The sequence below is a fragment of the Leptonychotes weddellii genome, chromosome 6, assembly GCF_054177405.1.
Source record: "Leptonychotes weddellii isolate Sample4059 chromosome 6, ASM5417740v2, whole genome shotgun sequence".
In the NCBI taxonomy this organism is placed as follows: Eukaryota; Metazoa; Chordata; class Mammalia; order Carnivora; family Phocidae; genus Leptonychotes; species Leptonychotes weddellii.
This window is the reverse complement of record NC_138374.1, coordinates 124,384,918-124,405,994: the sequence shown is the minus strand read 5'-3', so window position 1 is coordinate 124,405,994 and position 21,077 is coordinate 124,384,918. Positions and strand designations below refer to the sequence as shown.

General features: G+C 35.6%; 1 protein-coding gene across 1 annotated transcript in view; it reads left to right on the top strand.

The window, feature by feature from the left end:
- Positions 1-21,077, top strand: part of USH2A (usherin) — a 602,856-nt gene that overhangs the window by 486,216 nt on the left and 95,563 nt on the right. The window contains exons 48-49 of the mRNA XM_081823209.1: positions 14,359-14,517; positions 16,382-16,544. Of these exons, the coding sequence (XP_081679335.1) occupies positions 14,359-14,517; positions 16,382-16,544 (322 nt within the window). The remainder of the gene's footprint in view (positions 1-14,358; positions 14,518-16,381; positions 16,545-21,077) is intronic.

Below are 21,077 nucleotides of genomic sequence, written 5' to 3'. Positions count from 1 at the left end.
ATTTTGCCCCTCTAAGCTATATAACCTCCACTGTACCATTTAGTCACTAGTGGGTTACTTTTATGGTTTAGTGCATTATTATATTTTGATGTAAGCATCATCCTCAGGTACAAATCTGATTGCTTAACACCATGGAGTAAGGATTAAAGTAAAATCTCTTTGCTCTGTCTTTTAACATAAGGAAAGTATGGAAATGCTGTTTCAGTAAAATTTAAAATCTATTAAGGTGCTAAATTCACTTCAAATGGATTTTATCTCTAATATCTAGTTTTTAGATAAAAATGACACAAATTTCTATTATCTCCATCAGAATAAGTTTAGCTACAGTTCAACATGCACTGAAAACAATAGGCTAGCATCCATGTTGGCCATCAGCAGATCCATTCCATAAAATAATTAGCAAAGATATATTTTTCATTTACTTGAACAATTATCTCAGTCAAAGTAGGTAATATAGAAAAGGAAAGAAAACTTCCAAATTCATTCTATGAGGCCAGCATCACCAAAATCAGATAAAATCACCACAAAAAAGAGAACTACAGGCCAATATCTCTAATGAACATAGATGCAAAAATCTTCAACAAAATACTAGCAAACTAAATGCAACAATACATTAAAAAAAATCATTCACCACGATCAAGTGGGATTTATTCCTGGGTTGCAAGGGTGATTCAATATTCACAAATCAACCAAATTGATATATCATATCAATAAGAGAAAGGATAAGCACCATATGATCATTACAATAGATGCAGAAAAAGCATTTGAAAAAGTACAACACCCATTCATGATAAAAACCCTCAACAAAGTGGGTATTGAGGAAACATACCTCAACATAATAATGGCCATATATGAAAAACCCACAGCAAACATCATACTTGAGAAAAACTGAGAGCTTTTCCCCTAAAGTCAGGAACAAGACAAAGATGTCCACTCTCACCACTTTTATTCAACATAATACTGGAAGTCCTGGCCACAACAGTCAGACAACAAAAAGAAATAAAAGGCATCCAAATCTCTAAGGAAGACGTAAAGCTTTCATTATTTGCAGATGACATGATACTATATATAGAAAACCTGAAAGACTCCACCAAAAACTGCTACAACTGAAAAATGAATTCAGTAAAGTTTGCAAGATACAAAATCAGTGTACAGCAATCTGTTGCATTTCTATGCACCAATAATGAAGCAGCAGACAGAGGAATAAAGAAAACAATGCCATTTACAATTGCACCCAAAATAATAAGATACCTAAGAATAAACATAACCGAAAAGAAGACCTGTATTCTGGAAACTGTAAAACGGTGGTGAAAGAAGTTGAAGATGACACAAAGAAATGGAAAAACTCTCCATGCCCATGGATTGGAAGAACAAATAGTGTTAAAATGTCTATACTATCCAAAGCAATTCTACACATTCAAAGCGATCCCTATCAAAATGCCAACAGCATTTTTCACAGAACTAGAAGAAACAATCCTAAAGTTTGTATGGAACCACCAAAGACTGAATAGTCAAAGCGGGAGGCATCACATTTCCAGTCTTCAAGTTACATTACAAAGGTGTAGTAATCAAAACAGTATGGTACTGGAACATAGATCAATAGAACAGAATCGAAAACCCAGAAAAAAAAAAAACCCACAATTATATGGTCAATTAATCTTCGACAAAGCAGGAAAGACTATCCAATGGGAAAAAGACAATCCCTTCAACAAATGGTGTTGGGAAGACTGGACAGCAACAAGCAAAGAATGGAACTGGACCACTGTCTTATACCATACAGAAAAATAAATTCAAAATGCATTAAAGTCCTAAATGTGAGATCTGGAGTCAAAAATCCAAGAAGAGAGCACAAGCAGTAACTTCTATATCTGATAAAAGGTTAGTGTCCAAAATATATAAAGAACTTATAAAACCCAACACCCAAAAAACAAATAATTCGATTAAAAAATGGGAAGAAGATATGAACAGATATTTCTCCAAAGAAGACATACAGATGACCAACAGACACATGAAAAGATGCTCTTCATCATTGAGCATCAGAGAAATGCAAATCAAAACTACAATGTAGCTATCATCTGACACCTGTCAGAGTGGCTAAAATCAAAAACACAAGAAACAACAGGTGGTGAGGATGTGGAGAAAGGGGAACCCTCTTGCACTGTTAGTGGAAATGCAAACTGGTGCAGCCACTGAGGAAAACAGTATGGAGTTTCCTTAAGTTAAAAATAGAACTACCCTATGATCGATCATTCACACTACTGGGTATTCACCCAAAGAATTAAAAAAACACATTAATTCAAAGGAATACATATGCCCCTATGTTTATATAGCAGCATTATTTACAATAATCAAATACGGAAGCAGCCCAAGTGTCCATCAATTGATGAATGGATAAAGAAGATGTGTATATATATGTATTGGAATATTATTCATCCGTAAAAAAAGAATGAATCTTGCCATTTGCAATGACATGGATGGAGCTAGAGAGTATAATGTTAAGTGAATTAAGTCAGAGAAAGACAAATGCCATATGCTCTCACTCATATGTAGAATTTAAGAAACAAAACAAACTAGCAAAAAGAGAGACAAACCAAGAAACAGACTCTTAACTACAGACAATAAACTGATGGTTACCAGAGGGTGAGCAGGTGGGGGGCATGGGTTAAATAGGAGATGGGAATTAAGGAGTACACTTGCTGTGATGAGCACTGGGTGATGTATGGAATTGTTGAATCACTATATCGTACACCTGAAACTCACTGTGTTAACTAACTGGAATCAAAATAAAAACTAAACAAGCAAACAAACAGGTAATAGAGTCAAGAAGGTAACAAAGAGGCCTAATATATAAAACTTAAGTTCTCATAAACTAACATCCTTGTGATGTCATAATCTGAGATCAAAAGCAAAAACAGGGTCTTAATTTGGTCAAATTCACAGGAGAAAATTTATCAAGAGCTTTATAAGCAAAGAAAAATGTAAGCCTCTCTAAGATATTAAATATAAATGATTCCATCCACCTTTGTTTTTAAAATGAATACACAGCCCTTTAAATTAAAACAAAGGAATGATCTCTAGTGCCAGTCTGTGTCATAAAGCCCTATAATCCTTACCTCAGTCTTAGGAGCGTAGATCTTCTTGAACTCCATTCTTAATTTCAGGGGAAGAAAACCCATATCTTCTGCTGTGGAAAATGTACAAACTTGCATATCTCTTTACAGAATCAATTTCTACTTGCATGGAGTAGCATTGCTATCTTGCCATCTTAGAGCGTCTTTCTCCTTGGCGTCTTTGTAGTGCCATAGTGCTTCTGTGACGTCAAGTAAAATGAGGCAGAAAAGAGCCAGTCTGAGACCGGATTTTGCCTATTAACCAGAGATTTCTCAGACTCGGACCAGGGTCTTCTACGGTCCAAATTCTCAAAGAACAATAAGAGAAAGTCCAAGATGATAAGCAAAATTGGTGATTTCCTAGCCATGTGATCAGGAAGTTCCATGGCCTATCAATCACTTGTCATTTTAACATTATTATACACATAAATTGCCATTGCTAATTTGAAGATAGCTTTCCTTTAAGACAACGGATGTCAGATGAAAGAGAAAACCAGGATTTGTATCCCAATTGTGCCACCTGTTAGCTGACATAAACAAGTCAGTTTTCCTCCCTGAGTCTCTGTTCAGTGCAGCTGTAAAATAGAGACAATAGTAGTACATACATTTGGGTGGTTGTAAAGATTAAACGAGGTAATTTATATAAGTGGCATACACTGACTCTGTATAATATTCTATAAATAGTGATGATTATTTTGGGAGAATTATTTTTGCCTTCAATTATTTATTTTTAAAATGTATTTGCTCCAGCCTTTGCTGGGTGCCAAGGGCCCCATTTTCAAAATGATAAAACGGTGCACTGCAGGATTGCATTTGTAAATGTTTAAGACTTCTTTTGAATTTCCCAGCATTTTGTCATATTTTTCTTTGAGTTCAACATCGTATTTTTATGCTCAGTGTATAATGTTTATACTTAGAAAAGGATCACTGTGAAATAAAACACAACTTCCGCTTGTTTAATGTAACCTTAACTCTTGTCTACCTCAGGCTTTGTAGAAATTGTTCACTCGAGTGCAGCCTCAGGAGGATTGTAGAAATGCTTCACACACTAACTCTGACCATGTAACCAATGGTTAATAAATCTATAATATCCAGACCTGTCAATCTTTTAGTTTCAGATGCACAAAATCCATTACAGAAACCCTGTAATATATGGAAAGATTAAAATCTTAAACTTTTTTCCTGGTGCCTAGAAGGATTTTGAACTCTGTAAACAGGCAGATGATTTTGACTTGTGTATAATCTACAGTTGATTTTATTGGAAAGTACCTCATGCTGTGTTTTGATTTGGATAATAAAAACATTTTTCTGTTCCTGAATAGTCACAAATATATATTTTAAACAGAAAGAAAACAAACTTGTTATAACCAGAGGCTGTTTATTTGCTCACAGTCAAGAGCTTTCAAGGTATTCATCATACTCCCCTGCCATTACAAAATGATTACATCATAAGCAGAGCTGAAAATTGGGCCAAACAGTCCATACCTCTAGTTCCCAAACCTGAACAAACATTAGAATCACCTGGAAAACTTTTGCAAAGACTGGTTGTCAATCCCAAGTTTACGGAATCAGAATCTCCTGGGATGGAGTCAAGAAATCTAGATTTTATTTTTTTTTTTAAAGCTTCCCAGATGGTTTCGATGTGCTCTAAATTTAGTAATCATGAATTACATAAACCAAGCAAAAGTGGTCAATTACAATATTTCTTTGAAAACATGACTCAAACCACTTTCTCTTGAATGTCCAAACCCAAAATAGTGGTTAAATTAACTGGGTTTTTTTCACATGTATTTTGTTTTGTGGTCAGTGTGAATACAGTGACTTTATGCAGGTAAGTTGCTGGGAGAAAAAAATGTCCATGTTGTTGCTTAGCAACAGAAAATTACCTAGGCAATTAAGTGGGCTTTCAGTTTATAAATTATTATTTCAATGATATCTATAAATTAATTCTTATTACATGTTTATAAATCGTATCAGAAAAGGAAGTGAGTTCCAGGGGATGTGTGAGAATATTCAGAGGAAGCATAATTGGAATACTATTGGCAAATACCACTTATATTCATTAATATCACTTGTTTATATTTGCCATTTGTTAAATTTCTAGTATAAGCCAAACACTTTAATAAGCACTTTCCCTGCGTTACCTGAGTTAATACTCATACAAACCCTGGGATACAAGTAATATCATTATTTCCATATTAAGATAAGAGATTTGAACCTCAAAGTAGTGATATAATATACTCAAGGTTACACAGCAAAGCCAAGAGTCAAATTCAGGTCTTTTCTCAACTACTGCCTTATAAGAGCAATCTCTACATGTCTTTGGCTTAACTATTAAATCCAAATCAAGCTTTTTATTTATTACCCACTTTTTTGGGATTTGTGATACAACAACTATGCCTTTCGAAATAGTAGCCCAGAGAGCCAAGAAACAGAGCTAAGTATCGGCGAATACCAAATGATTGTGGAAGAATGATTTGTTGGGCATGCCAAGACCGGAAAAATTAATTGTGGAAAATGGTGAGCCCCTGAAGGGAAAATATCTACCCGACAACAGTTATCTCCTGTGTCATGAAGGAGCTAGTAACCAGAAGGCTTTGCCTATCCATCCAGAAGTCCAGAAAGAAAAGGCATGACTTAGCAAAATCAGATTCCAAGTGCCAAAAGATTTTAATTAGGTGCGAGAGGGAGTCATTTCTCAAACAAATATCCACAAAAAGAATATTCAAGGACTGTTTTAAAGCCTCAGTAGACATTCTCTTACTTTCCAGGTAAACCCTGGTTCACTTTAGCTTGTTATTACTTGATAAATGTCACTTGTAAGATTATCAAGACACTTCAAGCTCTAGAAAATCAAGATTTCTACTCTTTTGTGTATCATTTGTACCTTCAAATCAGATGATGCATAAACAACATATCCTTTTAAAATGTTTGCTGAATTAATGAAAGAACAGAGTAGTAAGTTTCTAAAATTTATCATTGAAGCAAATATATAAATAAATTTTGGATTTTCTGCTGCTTAAAATTATTCAAACACTTGATTTCTTATAGAAGCCTATCCCTCTCTCCACACTAACTCAACCTTAAACACACATACACACACACGTACACACACACACACAAATACATATTTCTTCTTTAGAGACAAACAGGACACATACACGTATCTTCCAAATATTATATGTCATCTTATGGATGCATAATTTCACTTACTTCTGTAAAGGGAATACTGGTTTCTAGGTGGAATGGGCTCCACCATTTAGTTTCCCTGCGACCTTGGGCAAGTTCCACAGTGTCTCTGAACTTGAGTTTTCTCATCTGTGAAATGGGGTATCAAATGCCTACCCTGCATCGCTTTTATGTGAAGTCGGTGAGGTAGCATAGTAAACATTTAGTGGACACTGCCTGGATGCTGGCTATTATTATTCAAGCTATAGACAGCAGTCCCACTAGTTGATTTCTAAACATTCCTTCTCGCCTTGTAACAGCTCTCAACCTCAGGTCAGGACTTACACATTTGTATTAAATAGAGTGAAGGAATGGAAAAATTATAGAAAATTAAGAAGGAAATAGTTCCTGGAACATAAATGGTTTACTCAGGATAAGAATAGAGATATTCCTGCTGTTTCAGAATCCACTCAAAATTATTTAAACTCTGAAGGTAATAATGAGTCTTTCTAATTTATCAAGGTGATGACTGTATTTTGAATTGTTCTAGCCCTTCAGCATGTTCTAATTAACAATGTCATTGCATTCAACACACTTTCCTCACTAAAGATGGTGAGTTATTTAGGTTTAATGCATAATATCAAAGTACTGGTGTGTGTCCATTCATAGTTATCTCTTAGTCCATTAAAGAAAACAATTAGCAACAGTTCTTCTGAGAAATCATTTCAATTAATATTGCTTAGGAATAAAAAAAATATATTGGTTAGGAATAAAATTGCTTTTTATTAACCAATTTTTGATTAAGGGGTAGTTAGCCACAATATGGCCTATCTATAGACATTAAGCATCTTGGTGTTCAGTAAGCTCATCAACTGCAGTGTATTAGATCAGATAATATCCATTTAAAGTCAAAACTGGCATTAAGCTCTCTAAAAAATTTACTTTGCATTAACTGGGATGATTCAACTTTGACAGTACTTTAAATTTTCTTTCTAAGTGCAAAAACCAAGTGACAGTAGTGCTGAATTTCAGAAGAAAGTGTAAAATTCATTTCAATGATTTATGTTTTATTTAACATAGTAATAAATCTTTTTTCAGCTGTATTGAGGTATAGTTGACAAACAAAATTATAATATATTTAAAGATTACAACGTGATGATTTGACATATGTAATTGCAAAAGAATTTCCACCCTCAAGTTAATTAATGCTAACATCATGTCGCATATTTATTTTTTGTCTTTTTGGTGAGAACACAAGTTCTACTCTCTTAGCAAATTTCAATTATACAATACAGTACTATGAACTGCAGTCACCATGTTATACTTTAGATCCTCAGACCTTACTCATCTCACAAACTGAAAGTTTGTACCTTTTTACCAACTTCTCCCTATTTCCCCCATCCTCCAGCCTCTGGCAGCCACCATTCCACTCTGTTTCTATGAGTTCAATTTTTTTTTTTAAGATTCCACACATAAATAATAATACCATAAAGTTATTGTCTGTGTCTGGCTATTTCACTTAGCATAATGCCCTCCAGGTTCATCCATGTTGTTGCAAATGGCAGTATTTTCTTCTTTTTTAAGGCTGAATAATATTCCATTGCATGGATACTACATTTTCTTTATTCATCCATCCATTGATAGGCACTTCAGTTGTTTCCATACCTTGGCTATTGTGAATAATATTGCAATGAACATGAGAGTATAGATAGCTCTGTGAGATAATGATCTCATTTCCTTAGGTTACATACTCAGAAGTAGGTTTTCTGGATCATAGAGTAGTTCTATTTTTAATTTCTTGAGGAACCTCCATACTGTTTTCCATAGTAAACTGGCACTGGCAATATGAGTTTCCATTCCCACCAACAGTGTACAAACAGTCTTTTTTCTCTGCATTCTCACCAGAATTTGTGATCTCTTGTCTTTTTAATAATAGTCATCCTACGATGTATGAGGTGATATCTCATTGTGGTTTTTGATTTGCATTTCCCTGGTGATTAAGGATGTTGAGCACATTTTCATGTACCTGTTAGCCATTTGTCTGTCTTTATTGGGGAAAAAAAAGGTCTATTTATAGCCTTTGTCCATTTTTTAATTGGGTCATTTGTTTTATTGCTATTGAGTGGCATGAGTTCCTTGTATATTTTGGATATTAGCCCCTTATTAGATAAATGGTTTGCAAATATCTGCTCCCATTCCATAGGTTGCCTTTCCATTTTCATGGTTTCCTTTGCTTTACAGAAGCCTTTCAGTCTGATGTGTCCCACTTGTCGATTTATTTTGTTGCCTTTGCTTTGGTTATTTAATGAATTTATTTTATTGAGTTCTAATATGTACTAGGCATTTTTCTAAGAGATTAATATGTATCTCATTTAATGCTTTTAACAACCTCATATTGTATGTTCTATTGCTTTGCCCATTTTACTAATGAGAACAAGTCAATTTATATATTATTTTGTTATTTTGTCTAGGTTATTTATCACAAAGGTGTTGGAGCCAACCCACAATGCATCTGACTCCAAATTCTATGGTCAAAATCACTGTGCTATTTTCTCACTGTTCTTCTACGTAAACAGTGCAGAAAGCAAATGATTTTTTTTCTAAGTTCTACTATGATCCAGTTCAGAAACTGAAAAATAATTTTGCTATAAATATAGCAAATATGAATGAGGACAATGTAATTTGACAGCAGCCCAGCCAGTAACCCAGTAGGAGTGTTTTGTTTGTATCTTAAAATTTCATGAGCTATAATTCATTAGCCTTTGGGTATATTGAATCATCTATTCATTTTAACGAACATGAAAATATTTGCTGAGTCCCACGCAGGGGCAAGGTATAATGCTAGATACCCTGAGGGTTATAAAGAAGAATAAGACATTGTCCTCTCTGTCATGAACCCTACTATCTATTAGGGTAGAAAGGGCATAAAATGACAACTATTATAAAAACTTATGTAAAATTTCCATACAGTTGGTATGGATGTGTGTTTAAGAGAGTCTTGTTTCACTTCCAAACCCTCAAAAGGGTATAACCAAGATATGCCTACCTATGCAACAAAGAATTTCGGCAGATTTGTTCAAAGCATTACATTAAGTGCGACCAGTGTTTTGAAGCAAATGCAGCTATCAAACCGAATTAATAGTTTTCCTCTTAGAATTGTTCCTGCTCCAGCTCCTAAAAAAAGATTTTAAAAAAGGATTATTTGATTGACTTGTCCCATTGTAAAGTATGCACCTGCTGTGAAATGAAGCCACAGAGAAAAAAAAAAAGTTGAATAATTTAACTTTTTTATTTGTAAAGATAATCAGGGTTTTTCTGATTACATCTTAACTTCATAAATGTTAAATAACCTATCAGCATCTAGTTGTTGTAAATTATGAAAAGGAGCATTGCAAGGAATATTAACCAACGAAATCCTTGTTCTTTAGTGAACAAGAAAATGTGTTATGGCAGCTTGTCATTGTGGGACTGGTAACTTTGACACCAAATAACAAAACTGCCATTTGCACTTAGGGTAAATTGGTTCACTTGAGCTTCCACTGCTCCTCTTCCTCTGACATAAATTTATGAACTCGGGAACTAACCAAGTCGCGTGGCTTCCCAGCTGACTTTAACAAATATGCCCATTTCATTTCATTTAGTCATCAGAATACCAGGGGGCTAGGTTGTTTCAGACTCATTGCAGATGGTGTAGGGTTTGCAGGAACACAAGAGCCTTTCATGTCACAGTCCTGTAAATTATGACAGTGGAGGGGCCCTCTTTCCTAAATACATATCATTGTTTGACATGCTCACAGCTTCAAGGAGCATTTTCTCTTTCAACACCTCATAGATATATATAAAGGACATTTATTTCCAATTAGCCAAGATGTAAAAAATACATTTTCCAGGTTCGTGCCTTGACTAGCCATGTTGAAACCTAGGTCAAGATTATGTCTATATTTGAAATGTAGCAGAAGCACAGTTTTGTTCCCTGACCCCCTAGGAATCCTGTCCTTCTAAGCAGAGAAGTTACTGGAAACAGACCAGTAGGTACAGAGGAAGACATTCAGTAAAGCGCAATCTCAGATGAATTGAAGGGAAGATCATTTCTAAATTACTGCTAGCAATGAAAAATATCTTCATAAGAATACAACTTGATCATATCCAAGTATTCATAAAAAAACCAAACTAGATTAGAATATTGTTATAAAAAGATTTACTTAAATGAATGTAACATTTATTTGTAATTAGAATAGAAACTTTATTTAAAAAGGTGGGTTCAGAGTATTTGAGGCACATAAAATAGTGTCATAGATGTGGGGTTTTTTTTCCATTTTGTTCCATTTCATTTTGATTTGCTGAGATGTCTATCATTAATTCAGCACTTTCTATGTCTCAGGAATGTACTAAAATATTTTACATGCATTTTCTAATTTAATCCTTACAGCTCTTTATGAGGTGGCTATTAGTATCATCATTTTACAGATGAAGAGACCAGCATTCATAGAGGTTAAGTAATTTACAACAAATAAGGGCAGAGAAGGGATTTGATCTGCCTGACTCCATTCTGTGGTTTACCTAGTTCAACAAAAATGATAGAATATTTTTAAAATGTGTGTTTGCTAAACTTTTCTGTAAAATCTATCCCAGAAACAGAGAAGACAGAATGAACATGCAATCAATCCCAGGAGGTCTAGAAACTGCCCAAAGCAATCACCATAAGCTTGCAATTTCTTTAAGGTCTTGCTTTTTAGCTTAAAAACTCATACAAATTTGGGGCGCCTGGGTGGCTCAGTTGTTAAACATCTGCCTTCAGCTCAGGTCATGATCCTGGGGTCCTGAGATCGAGCCCTGCATCGGGCTCCCTGCTCAGCAGGGAGCCTGCTTCTCCCTCTCCCACTCCCCCTGCTTGTGTTCCCTCTCTCACTGTGTCTCTCTCTCTCTGTGTCAAATTAATGAAATCTTTAAAAAAAAAAAAAACTCATACAAATTTGCCATTGTATTCCAATGTGTTTGTCTTCATCCAAAAAATAATGTATTTCATAATTTATCATTAGGGGAATTTTTTTTACTAATCTCCTTGGATAAAGAGTGATATGCTGCTATATTTTGATATTAGGTCACTCTGGAGAAAGCTGACCCCAATAACAAGGTCAATGTCCAGGCAATTCTTTCTGTCTTCATTTTGTTATAAATATGTGGGTACAAACAGCAAACTACCCCCCCCCCGCTTTACAGACTATGTCAGGGTAACAATAAGGAAAAATGCCCAAAATGGGAGGTGAATACTGTGACATTCCAAGACACTGTGGATGGAAATTTCCATAAGCATATCGTCCTGATGACAGGTCAAACTACAAACTGAGAAAGTCCCTGATCCACTCTTCATTCTCTTTTACTACCTCAAACAACAATCTCTAAAGAACATTTTTAGTGGGGAAATAAAAGCCTGATTATACTGGTCTTTATTTTACCTCTAATATAGTACATAGGTTTTCCTCACTCATTAATGTACTAAGAGTTTCAAATGGTCCCTATAATCAACGCTCTTTATCTAACTCTCAAACTTAATTTTAACTATAGCAGTCTTGTTGGGAGCAGTAAAAACATTCCCAGTTTTGTCTTACAGCTGAGAATTAGGCCTCAAAGAATATCTTCTAAATAAGCCCAGTATGTGTATTCACTATACCATTAAAGAGAAAAATAGATTTATTTACATTTTCTAGGCATTAATCTTTGTCACATCTTTTTTTCTTCATGGAAAAAAAATAACATAGAAATGTCTATTACCTGAGATTCAGCAGAAGTGTGGGCCCAGTCAAATTTTCATCCTGTGTCTACAGAAGATTACCCATGATGAATTCATTTTAAAGCAATACTGAGCAACTCAAATTAAGTGGTGTTTTGATTGCATCATGAATAGGACTTGTACTTGTTCAACACACTGATTATGTCAGCATAAACTTCTGCTGTCATTTAGTTAGTTCTGAGGTGACTATAGAGTTAAAACAACTGACTAGTCAAACTTCGGATCACTCGGTACCCATCTAGTTTCCTAGTCTGAGGCTTTTTAGGAAGAAAAATCCATACCAAATTTTTGTGAACAAGGAAAAGTGGGATTCTGCTGGTTTGCTCAGGCAAGGAAGGCTTGCATTTCCCAAATTTTACAGGTCAAACTGGCATTCTAGGAAGAGGTACCATGTTTATCCTTGTCTTTGAAAATCCTTCAACAAAAGTCCACAAGCGTGTAGGATATGTGTATTTCAGTTTCAGAAATCTGCCCTTCAGAACTTCAAATATTCACCTATAATTTAGTTCCGTCAGTGGGAATTCTAATTTTTCCATCACCTTTTTTTCCCCCTAATCAGTGTCCAATACCTGTTCTGCCCGGCTACCCATGTTGTCTCAAAATTATCCTCTCATTTTCCCCCTGTTGTCCTAATCCAAGTCTCCATTACCAAGAGAGAGCATAAATACAGAGAGTTAAGCTTTGGTATCAGATGGACCTGAGTTCAAGTCTGACTACCCCAAGTAACCAATGTGCAATCTGGAACAAATTGCTTAGTTTTCTCATCTTAAAAAAACGTACTAACATTTGCTTTACAATATTGTTCTGAGATTTCATTCATTCATTCAAACCAACGTTTATTGAGCTGCAAATATGTGCTAAACTCTAGGCACTGGAACTACACTGGGGAGAACAGAGCCCCCTGACTTTATGGAGTACACTGTCTTGCATGCAACTGGAATGCATAAGGGTTTACTCTAAGGCCTCTGGCATAGGAAAATGGAAAGGAGACCCAAGAAGAACAGGTTTGGGAGTGGAAAATGTAGTGACTATGCTCTGGACCTGTTGAGATTGAGGTTTCTGTGAAGTAGGCTGCTGAAAATAGAATCTGGAATGCAAGAGAGATAAAAAGCCGGAGATAGGAATTTAGGAATCAGTGATAGAATAGTAGTAATTTAAGCCATTAGGACAAATACAACAGATAATTTAACCAGGATGATCTAATTTAAAATAAAAATTCTTAGTCTGGGTTCAGCATAATTGCATCTTTCTAAAGGAAACAACTGATCAGTCCCTCTGACTATGATCCATATATCCTTTGTTGAGTCCTTATTTTCATCTATCCTACACAAAATCCCAAGCATCTCTGCTTTGTCCTGGCTCTTCCGCCTCTTATACAATTGGGGCTATATCTACAAAAAGCAAACCTTGATTTCATTTTTTTAGACCTCATTTCTAAAGGGTTATTGAGTCCTGTGCTATAGATTTCATTGCTTCTATAGCAAAGATAACCTTATTTAAGTACTACAAAGGTAAGTAATTAAACCCACAAATGTTATAAGCTATCAGATCAATGAGAAAGTCTCATGAGAAATTCCATTATATTCTTCATTCAAGGCTCATATACTCTCCTTGAAAAAAAAATGTACATGTTGTTCATGACCAAATAAAACTTACAGGCATTTAATTATATGAACAGATTGTGAAGAGGCTAAACTGACAAGACCTTCTTTCTTCCAGAAGCTTTGTGAAAAATGACAGTTTTGAACCCAAATTTCATATGTATTTAGGTCCATAAGTCTCCCTGACAGAGTGGACTGTCCTAACTCGTTAATTAATGCACTGGGAATTCTCTAGGTAGACTATGATTTGGATACTTTATGGGCTCTTATGTCAAGGATCTGTGTCAGACTGGATGCATACACAATGTCTACAGAAAAATTATTGCCACAAGCAAAACTGGTGGGTTTTTTTTATGTACTTTAAGAGGAAGTAAGCCTAGCAAAAATATATGACACCATTTCTAATTGCCTTATATTTTTTAAGAAGTGAAACATGCCTTCGTTTTTATTTGCCCATAGAGTATGCCTTTGAATAGAACTATTATATGTACTTCATTTGTTTTTGAAAATGGGTGATACACACTTTTTTACTTTTGGAATATACATTCATACAGTTATTAATTGCTATATTCAGCAATAATATACCTTTAAGCTATAAAATGTTAAAGATTCATTGTTTTTAAAAGACAAACATTTATTGACCATTCTGTATAGCATACATATGTTTTCTCTCTCTCTCTCTTTAAAGGGATCCTCATCCCCAAAATGCCTGTGGAGTACAATGTCTTACTCAATGCTGGAAGTGTAGCACCTCTGACCTCCTCTGTTGGTCATCATCAATGCATCCTTCTGGAAAATTTGGCTCCATTCACACAATACGAGATAAGGATACAAGCGTGTCAAAATGGTGAAAGTCTTTCAGACACTTGTCCCGGGCTTTTATTTAAAAAAAAAAAAAAAAGTATTTTTATGAAAAAATTCATTAAAAAGGAATAGATTCTCAATTCAAATACAAAGACTAACATTTCACTTCTTATTTGTACTGGACTGTTTACCCAGAAAAATCAGAGCCTGGCATTGAGTGAAGCATTATGCATTTCTGCACATTAAATCATGAATATTTAAATATATTAAAATGGTGGTTTTGCACATTCCTGATAGGTAGGGGTTGGTCAGGGCTTAGGGAGGGTGCAGGAATATTGGGGAGAAAAAAAATCTGATCATTCCTCAGTGCTACCCGTTTCTGTCCTGTGTGGGCTGCTTAGCTAGACAGCAGGAGAATAAAGTACACCAAGAACCATAATGGAAACAAACAAACAAAAAAAATGGTGGTTTTGCAAAGTCTTGTTTTATAAGGCCCTTTAAAGGAAAAACGCCTAGATCATATAAAGGAATCATTGGTAATATAAAACAAAATAGGTATTATGAAAATTTCAAAAAGAAAAGGTACTCACTTTGGTTTATTTAAGTTTTATTTGGGGGTGAGGGAAGACATTATTTAGAATTTGAGTTACACTTATGTATTTTACTGTGCTTCCCTGAACTCTATCTCATATATGCAGACTGTCACCCTGAGTTTCATGGCTTAGGCTAGTGATCTATGAAATCATCATCCATCTCTATGGTCTTAAGGAAGAGCCTCCCTCAGTCCCTTCATCCCTCCAAATGTTACATCATATATTAATAAGAGAAGAAAAAGTGTAACTCATATTGGTGTATAAAACATGTTGTTCCACTTTAAATTAAAGAAATGTCCCAATCTTATACTTGAGTGGTGGGAACTCCTATCTTATTTGTGCTTAGGAACTTCTGTTTCCAAATGAGTATCAGTTCCCATGGAGTTGATTAGGATGAGGGATCTGTGATTTTGCTTTGTCTCATCTCCAAAATTGTGAGTCAGTTTGCCCCCTTCTCTCTACAAATTAAACCAAGGCATTTTGTTTTAAAGGATACTGTTTTTTCTGATTCAGTCCTCAGCTAATCAACATAGAAATGGTTTTGAACTAGAGTTTTCTTTATTTAAATGCAAAATCAACTTCTACATCTCTATGTCTCTAAAACTATGCTATGGAGATACAATATTCTTCAAATTAATTGATTCCTGCATGTTGGGAGATGGTCATTATTTTAAAATATTCGCAAAAATAAGATATTATTAAGACTATACAAGATATGGGGGTGCCTGGGTGGCTCAGATGGTTAAGCGTCTGCCTTCGGCTCAGGTCATGATCCCAGGGTCCTGGGAGCGAGTCCCACATCGGGCTCCCGGCTCAGCGGGGAGCCTGCTTCTCCCTCTGACCCTCTCCCCTCTCATGCTGTTTCTCTCTCGCTCGCTCTCTAAAAAATAAATAAAATCTTTAAAAAAAAAAAAAAGACTATACAAGATATGCAGGTCATACACACTTATGATATTCAAGTACATTATCACTTTCTGGCAGAATAACTGTAATAAACTAGAGAAACCATAATTCAGACAAGCATAAGCATTCTTATCTATGCCTCTATAAATTTGTGGTTACTTAATGGATTTTTCAAAACTGATTCTCTATTTAAATATACATAATATAAATATAATATAAAATATGTGTACATATAAATACATTCAAATTATATAGAGATTATATTATATAGTACTGTTCTAAAATATGTGTACAAGGGTCATATATAAAAGTTCAGCTAAAATTATTTCCATGATCTCCTTATCCTTCTAAATGCATATGTAGTTCTTTTCCCTGCTTGACAAATTACTAAAGGACTCAATTTTTTTCAAGGAAGTTGTGGAGTTAGCAGTAGGACGTTTGTCAAAACATTTGAAGCAGCCCCAATGGATCTACATTCCCCGGTTCTTAAGGCACTGGGGTCAGCTTGCATAGAGGTTAAATGGATGCCACCTGAAAAGCCAAATGGAGTCATCATCAACTACTTTCTTCACAGGTAACATTGACTATTACTGTTATTTTAAATTATTTAAAAATGTGTACTATTCCAGGACTGTAAAATCAAATACATTTTCTTTTTCTGTAAGCGAATAAATGGGAATTGGTGCTTTTCAGAGCACTTCCTAGGGTCTGAGATTGGTACTGGAAGCTTTTACACATGATCCGGGGGGGGGAAAAAACCACAGCTACCATGTAACAGTTTTGTCTGAGCCCTACTTGAAAGACAAGACCTCATAGTGTACATCAGCCTTACCTCTGATTGAGTCATAGAGCAGTCCTCTGGAGGCTCACCGACCAAGAGAACATAGTCATTCCAGAGGAGGAACCAGGTGTGCAATGAGAATTCTAATATTTCCCATCACCTATTATGTGGAGCTTGGAAAAGCTTTTCATCCTCAAAAAACAGGGTGCTTTCCATCTGCAGAAAGAATGGCTCAACTCTGTAATTCCCCTTCTGTTGGAAGGAACTCCCACTCAGCTGGCTAGATGGTTCTGGGCATGAAGTAGATGGTAATGCAGCTTCTTTTCACCATGATGTGCAGAATTTGTTAAGTATATCCCCCTAAAATGAAGAAAAGAAGGAAAGAGAGGATAGAGGGAAAGAGAAGAGAGGAGGAAGAGACAGGGGGACCATGGGCACTTTGGGTTGAAGGGTATTGCACTCACAGATCCAGTCTTCACCTGATCCACACAGACATAGTTTTAATTTAACATTTTCTTTACATAAATAATGAATAATGAGGAGGAGAAGCAGAGGGAGAGAGGGAGAAGAGAGAATGGGAAGGAGAGAAAGAGAGAGAAGGGGAAACAGAATTACAGAGGAACCTTGAGGGAGAAGGAGGAAGAGAGGAGAGAAGGCAAAAGTAAAACAGAAAGAGAATCAAGGAGGCAAAGAACCTGTCCACTGAGAGTTTGCTCTCTGTTCTAGTCCCTTCGGACTGCTGTAACAAAAATGGCATAAACTGGGTGGCTTATAAACAACACACATTATTTCTCTGGAAGTTGGGAAAATACAAAGTGAAGGTGCTGACAGATTCCATGTTTGGTGAGGGTCCACTTCCTGGTTCACAGACAGCTGTCATTTCATTGTGTCCTCACTATGGCGGAAGCAATAGAGAGCTCCATGGGTCTCCGTTAGAAGGGACACTCATCCCATCATGAGGGTTCCACACTCATATCCCAATCACCTCCCAAATGTCTCACCTCCTAATACCATCACCTTGGGCATTTGGAATTTGGCGTATGAATTGGGGGTGGAGGAGACACAGAACCTCCTGACCATAACTGTCTGAGAAAAGACGCTATGGAAGATAGCTACCAGCAGACATAAGGGATTTGCTGATTGAAAACCCCATTCCAAAAGCCACATATTTACATTAGGCAAACGGAGAACAATACATTCTTGCTCAGACTCTCACCCCTACTCCCACATGGTCTGTTAGTCTCTCCATCGGCCTCACACCTTCCCCTGTTTGGTCCGATGCCTTGAATATGTTGGGAAACTTAGTTCAGGCTCCTCTTGCAACTTCACGTATTGAAACCCTTTGATTCAGGTCAGTGATGAGTAAGGGTTTGTAGGAAAATTATGAAAGGAGAAAGTATTATTGCATTTCTGGTTATGTAAATTACATGGCCAAAAAAGAGCAAGCCAAATTTCTTCTCAGCAAACATTAATTTGAAGAATAATATTTCTGATTCAAATACACACGAACACGTAAAAATGGCTAATGCGAATTTACATTTTACGCTAAGCACATTAGTGCAGGCTCTAAAATGCCCATCCTCTTGGAATAGTTTTCTTTCATCTACTTAATGCTAATTGTATGAGAAAAGCACATCAAATTCCTATTCTGAATAAAGGGAAATAAAGTATCTGTTATAGAGCAGGACGTGGCTTCAGTCTGTTGGTTTTGTAAATAAAGCTCATGATTACAGTGACTATTCCATGGCAGCTATAGAGAGGGAAAACAGGAAATATAATGCAGAAAGCCCGCTTCAATGAAAAATACTGTAAATTGAATTTGACAGCGTTTGATGGCATTTGATTATTCTAGTCACAGCCAAACAATGATATAAAGAGTAATATGAAACAGAATGTGTTACCGCCTAGCAGACTCAAAAGCAATAAACCTTCCTCCAATGTGACACAATCACTTCACAATCATAATTGTAGCCTGTTTGATACCTCTGAGTACAGCAGAAGGGCACTGACTGACATAGATACATTTTGTTTTTTATTTAAAGTGAAATGAAAATGGCGCACTGGGGCTCCAGATACAATCGTTATATTCACCTACATAGGCATGAATCACTTGGCGGTTATTTCAGCTGAAGTTTAAATGTGCTTAGACAACAACAATATCAAATTTTTCTTAGATAGCTGCAAAAAAAAAATCAGAAATTTGTAAGGACAGAAATAGAATGTAGACACATAGTTCTTTTTCATTCCGGGACTACATAGAGCCCCTTATATAGTTATGGCCACAAGCCTGCAGTATTTCTGGGGAGGTTATGGCATGTAATTCCTGCTTCATCATTTGCCTCCTCTTTCTTGTATCACCACCAAAGGAAATACACTTAGCTCAAACCAAAGACGGGGTTTGGCCTAGGCAGGTATTTTCATTAAATTGCAGGAAGCCAACTTGCCAATCCCATTTTGAAAATACCTGTCACTCTGCTCTCTCTAACCCCCTAAATCACTTCCCCTCAGTAATTTCCTTCCATTGTTTAAAGACTGCCTCTAGATATCATCCTACAGAAAGGCGTCTGCATTGATAAAGGGGTGTTGATGACTTTACAAACAGATAATCTAGGAAGGATATGATTATTAATGCAATTGCTTCTGTTCCATTTACCTGTTACTTCGTTATTTGATTTAGGCTACTTTGTTCCCTAAGGTGAGGAGTTACAAAACACATTTCTGACAATAGGGACAACATTGAGGTTCGTGTTGTGCAACCTGTTTACTGATAGAGTATAGATAAAGCCATCTTCAGCTTTTGTTTTCTCCTCATAGTACATTTGCATATTGTAATAACGATTTTTCAGTATTCCCCTCTATCTTATATCTATAATGTTGTAAGTGGCAAAATCCCTCCACAAAATCTGACTTCCATCTACAAAATCCACCAAATATTTTTTTCTTAGGACTTTACAAAATACTTGATGAAATGATCTCCCACCATTTTAATAGAGACAAAATTGCATGAAGTTTATTCTCATAAACTGTCTATTTTAATAAATACAAAGATTGATGGATGTGCAATAAGAAAAAATATATACAAATACCTTCTAACACTGTAAAACTAGAAATGAATAATGAACTCTTTTTGAGTATTTAAATGGTAAGATTTTGAAGGATAAAATTGGAGATAGTTTGGATGGATGGTTGATATGGAAGAATATTCCAAGCAGGGCACTGCAAGTCATAATTTTCTAAAATGGAAAATTAAGCTGATTGAGTAAACTAAGAAGGCATTGACTCAAAAGTGAAGAAATTTTTATACAATCAATTCATGTTGTATGGAAATATAGATATGGAGATGGAGATAGGTAGATGATTGATAGATGATAGATATATCAATAGATAGATAGAAATGTTCATATCTACTGTGAAATCTGAGTCCTATTACCAAGGACCTTTACTATAGTAGGAGATATATGTCAAACTAAGCAAACAAACAAAAAAAGAGAAATATAATGTGAAAAATATAAATATTTACCGAAAGTTTACAGGAGAGAAGGATTCTTTTTGTCTGGAATATTTATGGAAGACTTCATTCATTCATGGATGAAATTAATGTCATTGGGACTTGGCCTTACAATATAAAAATTTAGTGACCATTATTAGAAATACTTTTGTTGGAAAAAAGTTTTAACAGGACAGAATATTACAAAGGCTACTTATCCTTTCTTTATGACTTGCCCAAGGTGCATAAAATTTCCATCAATGAAAGTAACTACTATTAATTTTAATATCTGTAATATTTCTGCTTTCTTTTTATAGTTTCCCTTACATAAAAAGAATCATATTGTTTATGGTGTTCTCCAATTTTCTTTGGGCATTTGGATGCACATGCACACACATACACACACACACACACCTCACTTCTTTTGTTTTTAATTTTTCTTATTATGTTATGTTAATCACCATACATTACATCATTAGTTTTTGATGTACTGTTCCATGATTCATTGTTTGCGTATAACACCCAGTACTCCATGCAGAACATGTACTCTTTAATACCCATCACCAGATTAACCCATCCTCCTTACCCCCCTCCCCTCTAGAACCCTCAGTTTGTTTTTCAGAGTCCATAGTCTCTCATGGTTCGTCTCCCCCTCCGATTTCCCCCCTTCATTCTTCTCCTCCTGCTATCTTCTTCTTTTTTTTTTTTAACATATAATATATTATTTGCTTCAGAGGTACAGATCTGTGATTCAACAGTCTTGCACAATTCACAGCGCTTACCAGAGCACATACCCTCCCCAATGTCTATCACCCAGCCACCCCATCCCTCCCACCCCC